The sequence below is a fragment of the Prunus persica genome, chromosome G6 (assembly GCF_000346465.2).
Source record: "Prunus persica cultivar Lovell chromosome G6, Prunus_persica_NCBIv2, whole genome shotgun sequence".
NCBI classification, from domain to species: Eukaryota; Viridiplantae; Streptophyta; class Magnoliopsida; order Rosales; family Rosaceae; genus Prunus; species Prunus persica.
The window spans coordinates 16,712,342-16,734,718 of NC_034014.1; the positions used below are offsets into that span (position 1 = coordinate 16,712,342).

General features: G+C 37.7%; 2 protein-coding genes and 1 long non-coding RNA gene across 4 annotated transcripts; 2 read left to right on the forward strand and 1 right to left on the reverse strand.

Annotated features, from left to right (window-relative positions):
* Positions 258 to 6,834, forward strand: LOC18775414 (ubiquitin carboxyl-terminal hydrolase 27). 2 transcript variants are annotated; one of them, XM_007207632.2, is made up of 11 exons: positions 258 to 376; positions 510 to 830; positions 1,364 to 1,490; positions 1,674 to 1,774; positions 1,850 to 2,080; positions 2,478 to 2,546; positions 2,693 to 2,821; positions 3,547 to 3,684; positions 4,870 to 4,932; positions 5,190 to 5,510; positions 5,712 to 6,834. In XM_007207632.2, the coding sequence occupies exons 2-11, from the start codon at positions 546 to 548 to the stop codon at positions 5,967 to 5,969; spliced, it is 1,722 nt and encodes a 573-aa protein (XP_007207694.1). In that variant the 5' UTR covers positions 258 to 376; positions 510 to 545; the 3' UTR covers positions 5,970 to 6,834. The 2 variants fall into 2 exon arrangements, with proteins under 2 accessions (XP_007207694.1, XP_020422384.1); XM_020566795.1 differs by lacking the exon at positions 1,850 to 2,080.
* Positions 7,908 to 8,780, reverse strand: LOC109949848. Its single transcript, XR_002272156.1, has 2 exons — positions 8,502 to 8,780; positions 7,908 to 8,381 (listed from the first exon to the last, which is right to left on the reverse strand). It is a non-coding gene; the product is annotated as an uncharacterized LOC109949848 (long non-coding RNA).
* Positions 15,211 to 16,221, forward strand: LOC109949686. Its single transcript, XM_020565779.1, has 2 exons — positions 15,211 to 15,520; positions 15,767 to 16,221. The coding sequence occupies exons 1-2, from the start codon at positions 15,211 to 15,213 to the stop codon at positions 16,219 to 16,221; spliced, it is 765 nt and encodes a 254-aa protein (XP_020421368.1).

Here is a 22,377-nt window from a genome sequence, read left to right on the forward strand (position 1 = left end):
GTTAGATTTCAACCCGATTCTACATGCACCCTCTTTTAAAAACTCACCGTTGGATGAAATCCAACGGCTCTTACATACCCCTCAAAAACACCCCTTATAACTTCCCACTCACTATAGAAGCTCCCAAAAATAGGGCCGAGTTTGGGCCAGCCCATCAGGCTTGGGCCATTTTCACTGGCCTACTTCGAAGTGTTTTTCCAAATAATAATACTTGAATTTTTAATGAATATTATTGTATGGTGAAGCACCCAATCACTTCCAAACAGGCCCCTCGTAGAGGACGTTCAGACACCAGTTATAGAAACGCAAAGCATTTTGATATTGAAGGCAAAGAAGGAGGGTTTCTGGCAACCTCAAATTGTTAAAGGGTTTCACGGTAAACCATTCTGTTTATCTACACATAGAAACTGAAAGATGTTTCTGCAGAGAAATCTCTGTTTTCTTTCCAGTTTTGCAATACCCTTGTTCCTCTCTCTTTAGTTCACTGTCTCTGCACTCTCTGTGTGTAGGTCCTCTAAATTCGGAGTACCAAAGATTGAGATAGAATGATCTTTGAAAAAGAGGTAACTTTGAAGTCCTTGATTCGCCAATTCGAACATGGGTTTAAGGCTCTTTCTCGTTCGAACTTGATTTCATCTTCTGGGTTTCACATATCTGTGGCTGGTCTTCTGGGTATTGCTGGTTTTGTTTTAGCTCTCAAAGACTCGAAATTGAGCAGGCTAAGCAGCTTAGACTGGCTGCCCAAGACTGACAATGGTTCTCCGAAGCTGCGCTTGGTACCTGGCTTGCAAAACCTTGGAAATAATTGTTTTCTTAATGTGATTTTACAGGTAACACTTGAGTATGTGGTTTCCCTTGGTTTTCTTGTAGCATGGTTGCCTTCTAAGAATACAGAGCAAAGGAGGGAAAGCAGAAAACAAATACTTCAGTTTGATTGCGTTTGCTGTCTTATAAACTGCTTGGAAATGGAAATCGGTTATATACACATACACACTCTACGTTAACACCATTGATCAGGTTAAATAATATGAGATTGATTGATCACACAGCCCCACTATCAGGTTAAATTATGTCTAGAAACATAAAAGAGAACATTATATGCATTCTTGCGCGTGTGCCGAAGTGTTTGTTGACTGATACGTGTTTGAGTCGATGGAAATCGATCACACACACAGGGATTATGTTGTCAGACTCTTGATTTATACCTTTGATTACGTTAAATACTGTCTAAAAACATAAAAGAGAAGATTATGCGCGTCTGTGTGTGTTTCTCATAGCAAATTCAAAATGAATGCTGTTCTGTAGATTATAATGATTGTGTGATTTATTGTTGGTTCTTTTTTCTCCCTTGAAAATTTCTCAGGCTCTGGCTAGCTGTTCATACTTTCAACCCTTTCTTCAAAAGGTTTTAGAGGAATATGAGTTCTCAGCAGTTGAGGATGAGGTTTCTGGCTTTCCTCTTGCAATAGCATTGGCTGCTTTATTAGAAGGTTAGCTTCAAAATTATTAGAATCACTTGAATTTTGTTTGAGTGGAAATGTAAATGCCTTTTGGTATACTACTTTGTTGAGTAAGACATAAAATGACGTCATATATCATCATGTCTTAAAAATTTAATAACTTTCTGGCTTTTCTATGAGGTGTACCATATTAATTTTATAGTATTTCTGTAGATTTACGTGTAGTTGGTGGAGGAAGAGTTGTATTAAGTCCACGAAGAGTCATGCTTGCAATGGCACATTATATTCAGAATTTCGATCTAACAAGCCAGCAGGTGCTATTTTGCCTTCTATGCACAATTTGAGCAAATTAAAATTGAATGTCTAATACATAATGCTTTTGCACGTAGGATGCAGCAGAAGCATTTCTTCATCTTCTGTCCTCTTTAAGAGAAGAATTTTCAGATTGTTATCTTCCAAATCAATGTTCTTTAGTAGAAGTATTTGCTTCTAATTGTAGGATTATTACTCCAAAGAGAATGGAGAACCAGAGTGAACAGGCAAGATGGCAACAACACTACCTTGGACCATTTGATGGAATTCTGGGTAGCATCCTAACATGTCAAAGTTGTTCATCGCAGGTTCACATGACTTTTTAAAGGAACTTCATATTACGAAACACTTATTTGAGTTATACTTAGTCTCATGTTCGCACATATGCACAGTTTATTATTTGTAACTCTGGCGTTGGTAGGTGTGCTACTGTTTCTGTTTCCAAAATCCACTCCTTTGAACTTGAGCGAATTTCACATGCCTAAGTTTCCTTAAATTGTTTCGAATTTTGCATCTTCCAGTCTTGGTCATCCTAGTAGGCTGTCTTCTTGTGTTTTAGGTGCGAAATGTTAACAAATGAAGTTATTTGTTCACAATATACCACTTTCACTTGCCACTGTTCAAATCTTCAGCCATGATTTATCTTTTTATTTAAGGCATCATTAAATTTTGTATCTTTCAGATCTCACCTCTTTTATTTTGCAGATATCATTGAATTTGGAATCTTTTCATAGTTTGCCTCTTTCGCCAGTTCTTGATGGTGGTGAGACAATTGTATGTGAACTGAAGATTTCACTCTTTGATATTGTGTATGTTTGAGCCTATCACTTAACTTCTGTTCTTATGATTGTTCTCTTCTAAAACTAAATGTCACCTTTTTACAATTCTTTTTCTTCTTAATCTAATTTATTTCTATTTAGATGGTTGGATGTAACCTGGAGGATTGCCTGAAGCAGTTTACTATTGCTGAAAGAGTTGAGAATTACCATTGTAACCATTGTTGGCATATTGCTGCGGTCAAGTATTTATTTGCTAGAGGAGTAAATGAGGTAATTTTATAGTCTTTATCCCCAATAAGAATATGTATGCAACTCAATAGCCTTATTTACCATATGATGAATGCAGCAGTACTATGGTTTTCGTTACTCCTTTATCTTTGTTTCCTTTCCTTCTCCTTTTGTTTTTGTCTTTGTTGTAAAAAAGAAAGAAAGTCTTCTTACCCATTATGTAAGGAAATGATGATACTCAAACACCATCAGATCCTAGATTTCTAAAGGTTTAATAGAGGGAAGCCTGATAGGATAGTTAGAAACTTGTGGCACCTCAAATTATTTTGAACCAGGTTGGTTGCTGCATGCAGACATAGTGGTCTGTGCCTTTTATATAATACACTATAGTTGACTCTTACTCGTTCCTAAACATGCTTTTAGAATTTCCAGAATACACTAGTAACAGCCTCTTTTGATATTTTTTAAGTAACATTTTAGTATTCCAACACCCTACTTCTTACATTATAAAAAACTAAAAACATTTCTTCACAATTTATTACATTGCATAAATGCTTTGCATCCCCGGGACACTTAAGTAACATCTTTCATGCTTAGATGTGTGACCAGACTGCTCTTTTAGGGACAATGCTAGTTTTGTTTTTTTAATTTATCCTATTTTACTTTATGCTAGCCTTAGTCTGGCTCTTGAGGTTCTTATCCCTTTCTTTCAGAGCTATTGACTGCTATAAATACTTAATTGTTGCTCGTGTGTGCTTGTTTTGCAGGCAGATATTGAAAAGATTAAGAGATGCACTGAGCAAGATTCCTGTGACTGTCGAAGACTTTTTCATCTAGATAAGCTACCGTGGTCAAATAAATTTTCATGTACTCTCAAGCAAATAAGTGTTGCTCGTTGCCCAAAGGTTTGTTTTTTTGTTGTTTTATTATTTTCATAAGCTGTGAGGTACTTTCCAGGTGTCAACACTGATGAACAGTTCTTGTTTGCAAGAAAGATAAATGGGAATTGGGAACTGTTTGGCATGACATGGTAGTCATCTTGAAGACTTGGTTTTATTTGATCTATTATGTGGAATCCTTGCTGTGCACAAAACAAAAAATGTATAATACCCATAATGAGAATAACTCAGCTGCTTCATCCAATATATCTTTTTTGGTTGAGGCATCATCTAAAAGATTGAATAAGGAAATTTGGCATGACATGGGTATCTAAAAAGCTGTTGGAATCAGCTTATTATGGTTAAAAGAAAAAGGAAGGAAAATTCTGTAGGAAGAGATGTAGATATTTCCATAAGACAAAAGAACCCCAATCTAACTAACATAAGGTCAATGTGTTTATTATCGTTCATTTTGCTGAAGCTACTGTAAATGTAACTGTCAAATATGCATGAACCCAAAGTGGATTGACTTGGCATGTTTGGTTCTTGAGGTTTAGTAACAGGATCCAACATTCCGTTATATTTTTTTCTTTTCCTTATTGTCTTCATTTGCCTTGTATAAAAAAGGAAAAACAAGGTAAAAGAAAAACAAGGAATTTTCATTTCACTTTGTGACCCCACATCAAAGAGAGACTGGAATATTTATTGATAATTATGAAATTTTCTGATATTGCGTGTCATCAGGTTTAAACATCAAAAATTTAATATCACGGGTCATCATGTTTAAATATCTGATGAAAGTAGATTATTTTTATATCAACAGAAGCTTCAAACTTATACAAAAGATACAATGCGTAGGATGGGTTTAATTATGTTGGTAAAGTTAAGCCTGAATTGGGAATTGAACCACATGGTTATGTGAAACTATGAATGAGAAGATTAGCGGAAAGCTAAAAACTTGACCAGCACAACCCAAACTAGTTTATTTGATCTCGTTACCTATGACTTACATCAGTAACATAACCCTGTTTGCAAAAAAGACAGGTTTCTTGGAATTTCTTTCATAATTCGGCTACTTCGCTCTAGTTGTTTTCTCACTTTCTGTATTCCGTATTTTATTGAGGTATCCTGACATCTTCCTTTTCCTCTAAAGACCGTAGTTATGTACTTCAATCTCTAAGAATATCCATTGGTCTGTTTGTGTCCTTGCAGATTCTGTGCATTCATCTTAAACGTGTTTCAATCAATGTATTTGGAGAACTTGTAAAACTTCAGGTATTTTAAACTTTCTTGCTGTACTTTATTTGATCCATGAGAACGTATGTACGCCAATGCATACAGCATTTGAAATAATTGGACACATGTCACCAATTTCTGTTCTCAGATTAAAATATATGTACGCCAATGTGCCATTGCCTTCCTTTTTGTCCCCTCTACTTTCTTGCTTATGTTACCTGATAACAAATATTCCTTGCTTGGGAATATGGTTTGAAAGATGTCATAGTAGTGGGCTGCTGTACTGGTGATTGTAGGGCTGTATTTCTTTTCCATTGGTTTTGGACCTTTCACAGTTCACAACAAGTGGGTCAGAAATAAACAGTTGGGAAGACAACATGAGAAGAGGGCAAGCTCAGGGACAAAGTAGAAACCCAAGCACTCGTTCCAATCAGTTCACTATGCAGTATGATCAGAGAAAGCATAATAATGTCTATGGATTAACGAGAGGAGGAATATCAGAAGAATTAGCTTCAGATATATCTCGATTCGCTGCAAATGCACAAGATTTACCAGGAGAATCCAGCTTTCCCCAAACTGCAGGGTTTTCAAAAACCATGCACTCAGGAGGAGATCAGGTAGTTTAAGTATGCTGTTATCCTTTTATATGGTTTGATTTTAGAGTAATCCGGCTTTTGCTTTTCCTCATAAAAGAGCAAGTTTTGCATCTAAACCCTGTATTTGTTTTTCACTTACAAAAATATATATAATATATTTTGTTGTGTTTGATGAATAACAAACTTTTAGGTTGAATATTAATGTTTGTGTACTTAGTGCAGTGGTCTAAGAGTTGCGAAGATCCTTGTTTGTACCATCTTGTTGCTGTTGTTGAGCATTTTGGAAGAGCTGGAAGTGGGCATTACACTGTTTACAGAAGCGTGAGAGCTGATTTATGCGAGGAAGAATCTGATGATCAGTTTGAGGCTGCTGCTCCGTGCTGGTTTTCTATTTCAGATTCAGAAGTGTGTCGTGTCTCAAAGGAAGCTGTTCTTGCTGCAGAAGCTAGCTTGCTCTTCTATGAAAAAAATGAAGGCTGAAGAATGCACCTGCAGAAAATTGGTTATAATGTGTTCCAAGGATTCCAGTTTACTCCAGAAAGCTCAAATGCTGATACGTGAAATGCAGTTCAAGAAAAAAGGCGGTTTAAGATAGCCAGGGTGATGCCCATAGGCTTCTGCAACTTGAGAGACCTAGAAATGTCCGCGTAGCAAGGCTAGTTTGACTACACAACCTCCATTTTGAAATTTTCACAAAAGGAAAACTTGGAATGTGTACACTACTTCGCACGCAAATTCAACCTCAACAGTAGAATTCTTATCTAGAAACCGAAAATTAAAAAACGAAAAACAATAATGGAGTTGAGAAAAATCACATTTACATGTGACATCTTGTATTTTAGTATAATATTTGTGAATTTTAATGATGCCTCATTGGTGTATCGTCTGCTGGTAGCATCCTCACAAATCTGTTGCAGTTTCTTGTGTATCCAAATATTTTGGTTCGGAAATGCTATTGCGAGTGCCAGCAGTAATTTTTGGATTGCCCTTTCTCTAAGTTGTGCTTCCCACTTACTTGGGGTTAGGCAAGTGGTGAGGGAGGGTGAAGAAACATGTTAGGATTTTTATAATAGGCGAGTGCAGGCGCTTGCCCTCACTCCTTTTGAGATCCACCCAAGAAATTGCCCAGCTGGTTTGTTGTGTTTTTGGAGCATGCGGGCAAAGTCTGCAAGGTGTTCGACTAAATGCCCCAAAGAGGAGGCTGAGATAGGGGCAAATCCAACAGAGTACACCTTGCATATTCAAGTTGGGTGTTAATGAATTTGTTTGACATATTGGTGTGCTTAATATTATGCAATGTGGTTGTATAAAAGCTTTTATCGAAAACTAATTTCATTATGAATGATATACTGCATTTAGTTTTAGCTTTAAAAATACAACATGTAATTATTGGTACTAATGAATTAAGCTTTAAGTTTTAGCATCAGCAGATTGTGTGAAATAAATAGTTGAAAACTTAATCAATATTTGATTTCGCCCTCGAAAGAAAAATTCATGGATTCGTCATTGATTATTATATACCATATCAGAATGTTAGTATTCAACCCAAAACTAATTGGCAATGGGTAGAGAAGCCCAAAATCTTTTAAGTACAATTGCACAGCTTCCATCTGCCAAAATGAGATACTCTCAACATACATATTTGTCTTCAAATTCTGGCCTAAAGTTCCAAGTACAAGACCCGAATCCAATATGCAGTCATTAATTCTTAGAAAGGTTTATTCACACACATCCTCATTGGACTATGGCCTTTTCTCTTATCGAGAAGAAATTCGATGACATTATTCCTGTCACAGTGATCCAGTTCAAATATATAACATTTTTAAATTTATTGCTTAATATTAATTTTTAAATATACATGTCACTATATGCTATCCCACCACAAAAACACTTTCACACGACATAAACAACAGCACGTAAGATTTTTTTTCCGCATCTCCTCGAAACACTTGAATAGTTGACATGAACAACCACTGAAGTATGAAGACGAACATTATTATTGCACTCTTTTTTTTTTTTTTTTTAGGGCAAACTAAGATGTGAAATATATGTAATGATCATTGATCAACAACCAGCAATGAAATATGCACTTGAACACACCTCTATGCAGCAGCTGGTAAGACATATATATAACTTGATTAAACAATTAATCTCGAAAGAATGGCTTAGTGCTGCTAATGATAGGCTTGATTTAAATATTGGTTAGGTTTGGAAAACTTGCCTTTTCCAAGTTGTCGTCTTCGAATTTAATATTGTTTCAGATTTGAAAAAAGTTCCGTTTAGTTAGTGGTGCTCATGAATGCATATATAAAAATGCTTTGAGGGGAGGGATAAAAGGACATTTTTCACCAATGAACTACTGGTGCATCATATTCCCCATGGATTGGGAGAAAGCAAAGGTTTTGTGAACAGAAGACCTGTATAGAGCACCATCCCATAAGATAATAAATATCGTTTTTATAGCTTTACAATATTTTCTGGTAGCATGTATTTTCAGCAGTTTTTCTCATATTTTGTGTAGAGGATTGAAGATATATATCTAGATTGAGACTAAGCTAACACTCTTCTGAGTTTTGGGCTAGCTAGGAAGCAAAACTTAACTTGCTAGTACTGCTTGAACAAAACTGCTATATACCAAGGTTTTGAAAAGCGTTTTTGAGGCTTGCGAGAGTCATGGGGAGGCGGCGTCAAATCGCCTCAAGGCGCAGCTTGTTTAGTTATGGATTGGAGGCTTTTTACTTGCTGGAGTGTAATCCATAGCCAGTAAATCATTGCTCTCATCTGGCAGCAACCCTTCATGATCCTCTTCTTTCTGTTTAAAGGGGTCATGAAGATCATGGCTCTTCTGATGACCATCATCAGCACTCTTACTAACCACTCCCAAGCTTCGTCCTGCGACGAATCACAAACACAAGACATAAACCAAGTTTAATTAGTGCTAAGTAATTGGACTCAATTTGTGCAATTTGTATTATGTGTCAAAACAAGAAGAAATATATATAAATAATTTACCTTCAGCTGTGATAGAGATGAAACAAAGCAAGATGAAGGCCACAAGGAGAAGGTGCTTGAACGGTATGGCGGCCATATCTTAATAATTAGACTTGGTTATAGCTTGAGCTAGTCCAAGTAGTAGTGCAACATATAATATTGATCAAATCTCAAGTCCTTCTATCTGCATATATAGAGCGTGTCTTGATGGTCAGGGTCTTTACAGACAGATGGATGAACAGTCTTGTGCTACCTAGATACTTAGACATGTGCTGCAATTGGACTGCGACCTAAATTTGTAGCAACTCTCTACGTGAGCAAGAAGGTCTTACAGAGTCAACATCAATGTCTCCTGCTGGTCTAGTGTGGAAAAGATGCTTCGACAAAACCCTCTTATTAATGACCAAAAATTCATTAATGCAGTTTTGTCATCTGCTTCAATTTGGCAACCAGCTACTTAAAAGGGGTCTCGCTTTTGTTGGAAACCAAGGTGAGGCTAACCTAGGCTATAGCCTATATAGCCCAGGTGAATTTTATTATTTTAGAGGGATACAAAAATAGATGTATAAAATTGATTCATGAACACAGTTTTAGTTTTATTTTAAAGGGATATTAGCCTCTTCGCACGCACTTCCGCATGTGCAAGAGGCATTTTTTAATCATTCGCACTATGCGCGTCTTAAAAAGACTTTTTATTTATTTATTTTTCTAATGTACTTTTCTAGATGGTTTTCTTAAAAGTTTTCCTTTTATCACCCGTATTTTTCTAGCTATTCGTCTCAATAGTTTATTTTTCCTTTTATTGCGCGTAAACTCTTGAAACGGACATGTAGAAATACTGCATAATTGGATTTCGTGATAACCCTAAATCCCACATCTGTAATATATGCGTCGGGAGATCTTAGTTTTCATTTGGATGGAGGTATTTGAAAGAAAAACTCAATTACATAAAATTCAATGTATTTGAAATAACTAGATGTAATACATTTAAAAAATTTGGAATTACTATACAAAGGAGTCATTTGAAATCCATTTGTTTTCTTCATGTCATTCTTATTCAAATCTTGGCATGCGTACAAATTCTTAGATTTGGAATCCTTGTATCCGGATGAACCCTAGGTTATTTAAGGCATAGGACCAAAGTTAACTTTAACTAGCACTTTTCGACGAGGCCTTGATCAGTAGCCTTGGATTAATTTGTGGTGAATAAAACTTCATTGACTTCCTCTTTCTTTTAGTTCCAATCATATAATACCCAAATAGATCGACACAAACAGCAGTTATACATGTGAACAGTTGAGTGTTATTGAGCCCTGTTGGTAGTTATCTTTAATTTTGCAGCTTCCTGTGCTTCATTTTCTGGTTATGTGTTTAGACATTGCTTGTTCTGAGAAATAGAGACCAGGGAACACCTTACAACAAGCAAGATCTGTAGGCCATATATTGAACCGCGGTGGACGAAGTGGAAGCAAGAATGTCGGCACAGCTAATTCCCAGCCTAATAACCAGACCATGACAAGTTCTGTTAGGTAAACTTTCAAAATGAAAGGAAATGTTTATCGAGAGCGATTTCCCTTGAGCAAGAGGAATAATCCAACCAGTTTTATCACTAGTACACAATTATTTTGAGCAATTATAATCCTATCCTTTTTTTTTGTGGCTCAGTTTTTTATTGTTTGGGGTTTTGAAAACTACGTACGGTGAAACAATCTTGAAGCTGGACTTGAATATATGTTGAAGGCAAATTTAACAGTGGCTGTGCTGGGCCTGGGGACAAACATAAAGACGTGCTTTTCAAGCATTCTTTACCTCCTCCTCATATTTCATATCCCTAACTTAATTCCTTCCAAATATCGAGCGGCATTTTTTTTATGCATAATATATAGTACGGTAGTACAGTCACGTGTTATAATTTTTCCATGTGTGATAATTTAAGTAAATATTTATTGATATTATTCCCGATAATTGGGAAATATCAACCATATCTTTCACTCATATTATAATATGTATACAAGCTATATCACGTGGCCGTATTCTATAATATTTCCATTTTGTGCCAATGATTAGTTTGTAAGAATGAACTCAAGCTACTCCTTGACACTATTTAAAACTTGGTATATAGATTCATGTAAATAGATATAAGAAAAAAAGAAAGAAGTGGAATTACAGATACTTATATACATTAGTACATGTATAATGTAGGTAGTTGATATTAATCATGGAAGAAACCATGCATTAATTAATGAAGGGAGAAAACCCAGCAATGGTGGGACTAAGATCGTTTTCAGATAAGGAGATGAACAATGTCATGTACGACAATCACGTGGGATGCAGTGGTGTTATGTCTACTTGGTGGGCCTTTCTTGTCCTCAACAGAAACATACACTAAACATGATCTGTTAGGTTATGCCAATCAAGGCTTCGTTAAGATTGATTGAGAGATATTACTGCTCAGAATAACACAAGCAAATTTACAAATGGTACTCTCCAACTGTTAACATTTTTTGATTGGATAGAATATAAAGTTATTTTTGAAAAGCCTAAATATGTGTAAACATTTTATCCCTTTTAAACTTTTAATGTTAAATATATTAGTTACTTTAGCCTAGAACCTTCTGCTTGTCAAATCAGCTTCCCTTTGGATCCTTTGTTTCATTTCTATTTCCTCTGTCTAGGATGTATATGGAGTGCGATCATTCCACGTAGAGCCGTAAAAGTTTAATTCAGATAATGCGCATAGCTAGGAAAAGCCAGTGTTGTCAAATGTTGATGTTGGAAAATGGATTCAACTTAGAAGTGATCTTGCCTTCGGTTGATTGCGTCCTGCAGCAGATGTAGAATGTAGAATGAAAGACCTTAGGCACCGGTTTGGTATTGGTCGAAGGCTCTCGAATGCTTAAGTTATCTTAAGGACGGAGTGTGTGACGTAATTGGATAGAGTAAGGGTACTAGAGCCGAATTACTATTACCCGGTGCTTTGGGACGAGAGCCCTATTTATAGAGGAAAGAGGTGGAGCACATTGGGTCATTACTTTGATCGTTGGCGTCACCCGAGGGGCTGCCACATGTCCCTAAATGGAAGTGGTATGGCAGGTACCTTCGTTTGGCCGAATCTACATGTGAGATTTCCAAAGGCTAATCCCTACTGATGGTCGTTGTGAACCCTGGTGGCTGGGCTAGGACGTATAGGCCTTTAATTTGGATCATTTGTCCTATGTGTCCTAGTTGAGAGGGTCCGGTCAGATATGGCAAAACATGAAAATATACAACAACGTAAAACAGATTAATTCCATTTTACTAACTCACAAGGTACAAATCTATTGCAATTCAGAAAGTAAGAATGAGGTCATACCCATAGAGGTTGATTTTCAAATAACTTAGGGCCCATTTGGTATTCTACTTGGATCCAATTTTATAAACTCAAAAACAAATTTTAAGTCCAAAACTAGAAAAACCCATTTGGCAGGCCCATTTTTAAAAACTCAAACCCAAAAAAATACATAACTCAAAAACACCCCCATTATTGAAAACAAAAAAGTGAGGTTTATAGTTTTCTCTCTCTTCTCTCTCTCTCCCTCCCTCCCTCCCTCCCATCTCTCTCTCTCTCCCCCCTTTTCTTTTGTTAATTTCAATTTTGAAATTAGGTTTTCTTATTTTAATTTCAATTTGGAAGTTAGGGTTTCTGATTTTAATTTCAATTTTTTTTTATCTTAAAAATAATTTGGAATTCAATACTAAACAAGCTTTTAGATTCTAAAATCAGTATTTAAAAATCATATTTTAAAAAAAAATGAATTTTGAGTTTTTTTTTAGTAAGATACCAAATGGACCCTTAATTCTAACTAGCTTAGATTGAAGAATGATTTTGAGACCTAATAACCTAAAAGTCACAAAAATAGGTAAACAAGAAAACAAGCAATTTGGAACGGTTTTATGGCAGTGAATGGTTGTGAAATTTGTAGCAAAACAAATTTTTTGCATACCAAGAAGGCAATTTCAAGAATTAAGGATCGATGTAGCAACATATGATGAATCACTCTTGTTTGTTAACCATTTTAATTTTCAATTTTAATTTAAAAAATAACTAAAAATAAGAAACTTGTTTGGTAACCAAATTTGAGTTTTCAAAAAAGCGAAAACTGTTTAAAAGTTGTTTTGGTAATTAATTTCGGTTCGTGGAATTCGCAAATGAAATTTTATGGGGCATCAAATTATGACTTTAAGGTCATAGAATAAAAGTGCATGTTACAAAGAGTTAGTAGTATTTTTTGGTGACTTTTTTGGAATTAGGATTATTTTTTGGTGAATTGAAAAGCAGGAGATCTCGAGTCTCGGACTAGGTGAGCTCACAAATGCAAGAGTCGAGTGGCTGGGTCCAAGTCGGGAGGTCCCAAATAATAAGTTTTGACAACTGGAGTGCATTGTATGTGTGGTGATGTAAAATTGATGAGTGATAAAGGAGGACAAAATAAATGAAAACGAAAATTGAAAATTAAAAACACTTTCAAGTTGTTTTCAAAACTAAGGATGATTTTGAAAACTAGTTTTTCAAAAAAGTGAAAATAAAATGGTTATCACCCTTAAACACATTTGAATCCACCAGTAATACTCTTACTCTTGACCAAAAAACAAAACAAAAAATACTCTTTACTCAAATTCTCAATAACAAGTTAACAAATTTACACGGTTTTCACACACATGACCTTGGTCGAGTGCATATGCCACAAGTTCTTCCAATTATGAACTCTACCCTTTGTTACGATAGGTTCAAATATTTCTACATACAAACCACAATATATCATGAATTCACAACTCTTATATCCGAAGAAGCATTCCAAACATGCAAAATGATCAATCACATAATTGCGCATCAAATAGACTAAAGATTTAAAACACTAATGGTGATCAAGCAAGAGAATTTCGAAACAATCACCAATTAAAACAATGATTAAGACTTCAACAATAAAATCAGGAATGCATATAACTTAAACAATTAAAAACATAGAGTAATCATAATTAGGGCTTCATCCTAGCCCCCACGTCATCCCTACCCACAGCCACCCTAACCAAAATGTCAATAAATATTGAGGGACCAAAATGAAACTGGGTACACATTTAAGGACCGTTAGCCTAATAAATCTTTTTTGTTTTTGTTTTTTTGTTTAAGATGAGAATTGAAGTTACTAATGACTCTTGAAGTCAACGAATTTTTTGACAGAACGGTAAGGACGACAGTGAAACATGAGTAAAAATATTAGGGCTATAGAATTTAATAACAGAAAGAATATACCAAAGTGAAACACATGTACAAATTCAGGGATCATTGCCCTAATTAAGCCAAACTCTAAATCATTTATTTGCAGATTACCCTCTAGTTCGTGCTGTTTGGAGTTGTGTGCAGTCCTACTCCTCCTCCATCTAGTGACCTAGTACATTGGTTACAAAACTCTGTCCTAAATATTCAAATTGGTGGTGACAGTGAGCTTCTTCTAAGCAAGTTGCTTCTCATTTGCTGGCAAGTTTGGGAGTCTAGGAATCCGAAGATTTTCAACCAAGAAAACCCTCATCCTGTTAGAGTGATACACAAGGCTGCTTCTATAGGAGCTAGTTTCTGGGAAGCTAGCGTCATTTTGAAAAACCTGTCGCCCCCACCTCCAACCATCAAATGGAATCCTGCTGCTCCTAGCTATCTGAAGATCAACTTTCATGGCTCGGTTCGTTTCAATGGAAACTGTTCGGCGGGTTATGTTATTAGTGATTCAAATGGTTCCCCGTTATATGCTAGCACTTGTTCTTGTGGTATATATGTGCTTATTGCTGAAGGTCATGCTCTTCTGGACGGGATAATAATTGTGTCATTGCTCTGTGCTTTGGAGACTTACGACCATAGTAGACAACAGCAAAGCATGGATTTCTCATTTAAAAATCAATGTGAACAAAGCATTTGAATTCTTTCAATTATCAATGTTAACAAAGCATTTGAATTCTTTCAATTATCAATGTTAACAAAGCATGGATTTCTCATTTCAAAATCAATGAAATGTAATATATTACATTGCTCATTCATATATGGATTAGAATGCTTCCCAGCTACCAAAGCTGTTACCTTGTTCCTCACTTCTATCCAACTACAACCAGGAATTTTCTTCACCCCTTGATCAACCATCATCTTCCTAACCATTTCTGCTTCCTTCCATTGCCCACTTGCACAATACAAATTAGACAGCAATGTTGGTGTATAAGTGTGGCTGCTAAAATGAAATTAGGATAGGAAGGTTCTATTCTAGTTAGGAAGGCTGCATTGGATCATAGTCCAAGTGTACAGCAGAGAATGTAATAGCTTTAGCCACTTGTCATTATCTCATAGGGTAATGATTAAATGGCTAAGATTGAGTGATGTGTTAGAGAATATACTTTTCTCTAACGGTTTTGTCAGAAATGACATATGCATGATTTTGGTGCTGAGCTAATTGACAGCCAGCTTCTTCTCCAAGCTCTCTCTCTCTCTCTCTCTCTCTCTCACACAGAAACTCACTACTCTATTCTCTAAAACGCTCTGCATTTTCTTTGAAATCTATTACATGTTTGATTGATTTAATATGCAAGATAATGGTCTGCATATTCTAACATGGCCTCAGAGCCAGGTTTGATCAAGTAATACTGGGCGTTTTTTCTGTGCTAAGCTATTGAAGTTGCAGCTGAGCTTGAGTTCTGCAGATCTGAGTCTAACATGGCTGGGTCAAGTGGTGGTGAATTGAGAGCACCAATTTTCAATGGTGAGAACTACGATTTCTGGAGCATAAGGATGAAGACCATCTTCAAATCTCATGGACTGTGGGATTTGGTGATCAAAGGACTTGATGGTATGGATCTGAAGAAGTCAGATGAATCTGATGATAAGAAAAAGGAGACAGAAGAATCAAGTGGGAAAGGCATGGTTGCTGAGGTACTCATGAAGGATGCTAAGGCTCTTGGATTGATTCAAGGAGCAGTTTCAGAAGAGATATTCCCACGAATCTCTCATGAAGAGACATCAAAAGGTGCCTGGAGTATTCTGCAGCAAGAATTCCATGGAGATAAGTAGGTAAGGAGTGTTAAATTGCAAGGTCTTAGAAGAGAATTTGAATATACAAGAATGAAGGATGATGAATCCTTAACTGTCTATGTTACTAAACTTTTTGATTTAATAAATCAAATGAGAAGTTATGGGGAGGAATTGCCTAAGGAGAGAATTGTTTAAAAACTGCTTATTAGTCTGCCATCTACCTATGACTCTATCTGTTCAGTTATTGAACACTCTAGAGATCTGAATGAGATTGAGGTGCAGGAGGTTGTAGCCTCACTAAAGAGCTTTGAGTTGCGTTTAGATAGGCATTCTGAAAACAGAACAAAGAAGGCATTTGCTAGCCTTAGTGTAGATGCCAAACAGACTAAAACTGGAGAACAGAACAGCAAGCAGAATAAGAATTGGAAATCCAAAGGCAAGAAGTGGGATAACAAGGCAAGTGAAGGCACTAAAACTCCCTGCAAGCACTGTGGTAAGCTACATTTTGGTGAATGTCGATTCAAGGGCAAGCCAAAGTGTTATAACTGTGATAAGCTTGGCCACATTGCAAAAGACTGCTACAGCAAGAAAACACCACAGCAGGTCAACTATGCTACTCAAGTGGAAGCTGCACCAACAATGTTCTATGCTAGCAATGCAAGTGGTGCTGGTGTAACAAGGGATGAAGAGAGCTAGTATTTGGACAGTGGGTGTAGTAATCACATGACAGGAAAAGAGGATTTGCTGGTGGATATTGACAGAAAGGTGACTGCCAAGGTTGAAATGGGAACTGGACAGCTTGTAGAGGTAACTGGAAAAGGCACTCTTGTGGTTGAAACCAAAGCAGGCAAGAGACATATCAAAGAAATAATGCTTGTACCTGGACTGAAAGAGAACTTACTCAGTGTAGGACAGATGATAGAACATGGCTACTATTTGGTATTTGGAGATCACAAGGTGGAAATCTACAATGACAGCTCTCATACAAATCTGGTGGCAAAAGTTCAGATGAAAGGAAACAGAAGCTTTCCTTTGAAGTTGCAGGTTGAAATGCACTTTGCTTATAGAGCAGGTGTAGAGCATTCCACTGACCTCTGGCATAGAAGATTTGGACATCTCAATATGAGTAGTCTGAAACTATTGAAAGAGCAAGATATGGTAGTAGGGCTGCTAGAAATTAAAGAAGTTAAAGAGGTGTGTGAGGGTTGTGTTCTAGGCAAGCAGAGTAGAGAAGCATTTCCAAGAGAAGCTATCTCTAGAGCATCAACTCCACTAGAACTTGTTCACAGTGACATCTGTGGTCCTATGCAGACAGTTACCAAAGCTGGAAATAGGTTCTTTCTCACTTTCATAGACGATTGCACAAGGATGTGTTGGGTCTATTTCTTAAGGCACAAGTGAGAAGCTCTATGTGTGTTTAAGAAGTTCAAAGCCACTGTGGAATTGCAAAGTGGTTACAAACTGAAAAAATTGAGAAGTGACAGAGGGGGAGAATACACTTCAGTGGAGTTTGACAGGTTCTGTGATAATGAAGGCATTGAAAGGCAACTTACAACTCCATACACACCACAGCAAAATGGTGTGGCAGAGAGGAAGAATAGAACTATAGTAGAAATGGCCAAGTGTTTGCTGTTGGAGAAGAAAATTCCACTTGATTTCTGGGCTGAGGCAGTCAACATATCTGTGTATATTTTGAATAGGTGTCCAACTAAAGCCTTGAGCAAAAAGACACCAGTTGAGGCTTATGGTGGGAGGAAACTAGGAGTTAAGCATCTAAAGGTATTTGGTTCATTGTGTTATGCTCATTACCAAAACAGCAAAGACAGAAGCTAGATTTGGCAAGCAAGAGGTGTATTTTTCTGGGGTATGGCAGCTGTGAGAAAGGATACAGGCTGTACAATATTGAAACTGGAAAGGTAATTGTTTCAAGAGATGTGATATTTAGTGAGAATGAGTGTTGGGATTGGAATGCAAAGAAGGAAACTAGTGTGAACATTCAGCTCACTGAAATCAGAGAAGAAGAACAAGGAGCAGAAGGGAGTTCTTATGAATTTGAAGAACAATTGGAAGTGAATGAGATGCCTAGCTTAAACACTGAAACCAGTGACCTAGAAAGGGTCACAGGATCACAGGATGTTGACCATACTCCTCTCAAGTACAAGAGCATTGCAGAAATTTATGAAAAATGCAACATGTGCATTATAGAACCAGAAAGTTTTGAAGAGGCAGCAAAGGATGACTCTTGGAAGAAAGCAATGGAAGCTGAAATCACCATGATTGAGAAGAACAATACATAGGAGCTTGTGGATAGACCATTTGATAAACCAATCATTGGAGTCAAATGGATCTATAAGATTAAACTGAACCTAGATGGATCTGTGCAGAAGAATAAGGCTCGGCTGGTTGCAAAGGGATATTCTCAAAAGCCTGGAATAGACTTCAATGAGACCTTTGCACCAGTGGCTCGGCTTGATACTGTGAGAACCTTGGTGGCTGTAGCTGCACAGAGAAACTGGAGTCTGTTTCAACTGGATGTAAAGTCTACATTTCTTAATGGAGTGCTAAATGAAGAAGTGTATGTAGATCAACCATCTGGTTTTGTGATACAAGGAAGTGAAGATAAGGTGTATAAGCTGAAAAAGGCCTTATATGGTTTGAAACAAGCTCCAAGAGCTTGGTATGAAGAGATAAATTCCTATTTCATCAAAACTGGTTTTTATAGAAGTCCAAGTGAAGCTACATTGTACACTAAGATGTCTACAAGTGGTATTCTCATTGTGTCCCTATATGTAGATGATATTATCTACACAGGAAGTTCAAAAGAAATGATGGCTGCATTCAAGGATGATATGATGAGACAATATGAGATGACTAACCTAGGACTGCTTCATCATTTCCTTGGTCTTGGAGTCCTACAAACTGATACTTGCATCTTCCTACACTAGAAGAAGTATGCAAAGACCTTACTTGACAAGTTTGGACTTAAGGATTGCAAGTCTGTTGCAACACCACTGGCAGTGAATGAAAAGTTGTCAAAAGTGGATGGAAGTGAACTAGCAGATGAGACCTTGTATAGGCAAATGGTGGGGAGCTTGCTCTACCTGACTGCAACCAGACCAGATATCATGTTTGCAGCAAGCCTCTTGGCTAGATTCATGCATAATCCAACCAAGAAGCACATGGGAACAGCAAAGAGAGTGCTGAGATATATTCAAGGCACCATAAGCTATGGAATTGCTTATGATAAGGGAAAAGGAGCAGTGCTAATAGGCTACTGTGACAGTGATTGGAGTGGAAGTGAAGATGACATGAGGAGCACATCAGGCTATGCATTCAACTTGGGGTCAGGTGCATTTTCTTGGGCTTCAATCAAGCAAAGCAGTGTTGCTCTGTCAACAGCAGAGGCTGAGTACATGAGTGCAGCAGAAGCTACTGCACAAGCTATGTGGCTGAGGTTTGTGTTATCTGATTTTGGAGAGGAACAGGTAGAACCAACTCAGTTGTTGTGTGACAACACTTCAGCTATTGCTATATCAAAGAATCCTGTTCATCATCACAAAACCAGACACATCAACCGCAGGTTTCACTTCATAAGAGATGCTCTTCAAAATGGTGAGATCGACTTGCTATATTGCAAAACTGAAGAGCAGCTTGCTGACATTTTCACCAAGTCTTTAGCAAGAGATAGATTTGAGTATTTGAGGAAAGCTCTAGGTGTTATTTCAGCACAACACTTAGAAGGGAGTGTTGGTGTATAAGTGTGGCTGCTAAAATGAAATTAGGATATGAAGGTTCTATTCTAGTTAGGAAGGCTGCATTGGATCATAGTCCAAGTGTACAGCAGAGAATGTAATAGCTTTAGCCACTTGTCATTATCTCATTGGGTAATGATTAAATGGCTAAGATTGAGTGATGTGTTAGAGAATATACTTTTCTCTAACGATTTTGTCAGAAATGATATATGCATGATTTTGGTGCTGAGCTAATTGACAGCCAGCTTCTTCTCCAAGCTCTCTCTCTCTCTCTCTCTCTCTCTCACAGAAACTCACTACTCTATTCTCTAAAACTCTCTGCATTTTCTTTGAAATCTATTACATGTTTGATTGATTTAATATGCAAGATAATGGTCTGCATATTCTAACAAGCAACACATAGCTCGTCTCTTTATGTGGTTCTAATATCTTCAGACTTTCGCCCAAATTTCTTCCAACTCCTACATTCCCCTGTGCGAAATAAGCTCCAAACAGAGCTTCGCACGAGCTCATCTGAGCACTACCTACTCCTGAGTACTTATCAATCAACTCTTTCGCTTCTGCAAGTAACCGCCTCTGCCAAGCATATCCACCATGCATGCCACATGACCCATTTCAGGGGAAATCCCATAAACTGACCCCATGGTTTCAAAAACCACGCGACTTTCCTCTATAAGCCCATTATGGCTGCAAGTCATCAACAGACCAATGAAGGTCACATTATCTGGTTTTACTCCATTTTCTACCATCTCTTTAAAAACCTGTAGAGCTTGGGTAGCTTGCCCATGCAATCAAATGCAAACAGCATTGCATTCCAAGATACCAGATCCTTCTTGAAAATATCACTGAACGCACGGACTGTTAGAATTCAATGTTTTCAGCATTTTGGATGTTTTGGGAAGAATGAAAAAATCACAGAGTGAGTGTGAGGAAGAGAACGTTGCTCTCAGAAAGTAGAAAAACTTCAGAGATTTCTATTCATGATATTCCACTGTTTTTGTATATTGGTATATGAGTGAAAGCAGTGAGTTGCTTCTCTAACTGATTTACAAGGGAATTAAATCCTAGCCTTTGATCCTATCATCCTATGAGATGATCCCACTTGTCATAATCTGACATTTAGATCCTAGGCAAGATAAGAGGCCAATTGGACTATGATCCAATGGCTCAAATTACATCAAAAATTAAGACTTATAAAATGAAATAGAAAGGACTTTGTGACTTTGGCTCCAAGGCATTCAGCTTAAGGGTTACACATCAACACTCGCTTCTAACCCTTTAGCTGATTTCACACCAAGTAGGTGACAGGACCCGACCCAATTTCCGCTTTGGAATTCGAGCCGAATCCTGTGCGTGTCCGACACCTGGCGGATGTCGGGCACAAATGACCTGTTTGCCCTTCATTTTTCAAATTCTTTTTAAAACTTCCCTTAAACTTCTGCCGAAAATTCGGCAGAGTCTCCCCTGTATTTTGATCAAACCCAAAGTCTTCCACCTGTCAAACAGTCTCAAGATAACACACCAACTGCCAGACTAACTCAACCAACAGATCTCAATTACATTTTCTCATGTTCAACTAGATATCAGAGCATTTCTATACAAATTTACAGAACTATAAGGAATTTACAACGAGGTCCTACACTTTGGTGGTGGGGCGAAAGCTAGGAAGATGGCCCGAGTGGTTTCCTTCGTACTTTTACGGCCTGGGGGCGAAAAACAAGTTTAAAAATTGTGAGTGGACAAAAATAAGGTTCTTAAAAACAATTTAGAACATAATAACCCCCATTTGAAATACATAGGGATAGAAAAGCTATGATTCGATCATAATCAAACTCGAGACATTCAGATAAACATAAATAAATATAATTGTATAAATGCTCACATAACTGAACAAAGATATATCGGTATAACACATGTATGAGTATCGAAGGTACTGATATAAATGAGTGAAACAATAACTGCATTGCAAAGCTTAAAACATCCTTTAAAACTGCCACCTAATTGTACCCCTGTAATAACCGTCAATTCCCTGGCAGGTCTCGGGCGTCACGCAGGCTACCCGAGCCGCAAACTGGCGAAATCAGGGGACTATGATCAGCCTGATCTGCCGGCAGATTCCTCGATGACACCAAGTCAGCTCGAGTCGCTCTGGCAGGATGCAGGGGACCGTAGTCAGCCTGATCCGCAATCCTGGCAGGTATCGGGGACACAGAGTCAGCCGAGCCGCAATCCTGGCAGGTCTCGGGACACCAAGTCTGCCGAGCCGCAAATCCTGGCACTCACGGTTCGAGCGTCCCCGTAACTCGTGAGGCAAAGTTAAGTGCACTGACATAAACTGAAATCGGACTGGATGTCCATAGACATCGGTCCAACTCTGGGTAATCACCAAATAGAGGGTGGGTACATGGTGGTCTAAAATAACTATCTCTGATAAAATCTGATATCCTCTGTACTCGGGTAAATCTGAGCTAAATTACTATTTTCTGTATCAAGAATCTCAAATCTGTTTATTCGGCTAATTTTTTATAAAAACATAAAGATATTTTACAATAAAATTCATGCTATAACACTTATTCAAAATCAAATAGAAAATATAATCATAAAACCGTTTAAGAAAGAAAAGTCCACTCACTGTTGGTCCGAGCTAGCTGGACCCTTCGAAGGTCCCTCCTGCGGTTCGGTCGGACCCCTGGTGCCTTACTCGATTGATTTGGTGGAGAATTGAGGGAGAACAAAGGAGATGAAGTTTGGATGAAAAACCGGCGGAAATCGCCAGTTTTCGGCCAATTCCCGGCGGTCCAAGGCCGGCGACGGGTCGAGGAAGGGAGGCGGCGACGAGACGGACCGATTGGCACCAACGGCGGAGGTCGTCGTGCCCTGTGGCGGCGACAAGCTCGAACTGAAATGGGGAGGAGGCGACGGCGTCGCACGCGGGACGAAGAGAGAGAGAGGAGAGAAAAATGAGGAGAGAGAAGGGAGAAGGAAGAGATAAAATCTGACTTTTTTCCAAATTACCGTTTTGCCCTTCGCGGTAATTTGATCGTATCTTCTTACTTACAACTCCAATTCGGGTTTACTCCGTGTCTACGGACTCGTTTCG

Excerpts from the sequence above, each read along its gene's own strand:
- LOC18775414 (XM_007207632.2), top strand. The coding sequence starts at position 546 with ATGATCTTTGAAAAAGAGGTAACTTTGAAGTCCTTGATTCGCCAATTC. Across the intron at positions 1,775-1,849 it reads TCGATCTAACAAGCCAGCAG|GATGCAGCAGAAGCATTTCT; the intron begins GTGCTATTTTGC and ends TTTTGCACGTAG. Across the intron at positions 3,685-4,869 it reads GTGTTGCTCGTTGCCCAAAG|ATTCTGTGCATTCATCTTAA; the intron begins GTTTGTTTTTTT and ends GTGTCCTTGCAG.
- LOC109949686 (XM_020565779.1), top strand. The coding sequence starts at position 15,211 with ATGGCTGGGTCAAGTGGTGGTGAATTGAGAGCACCAATTTTCAATGGT. Across the intron at positions 15,521-15,766 it reads TCATGAAGAGACATCAAAAG|TTATTGAACACTCTAGAGAT; the intron begins GTGCCTGGAGTA and ends CTATCTGTTCAG.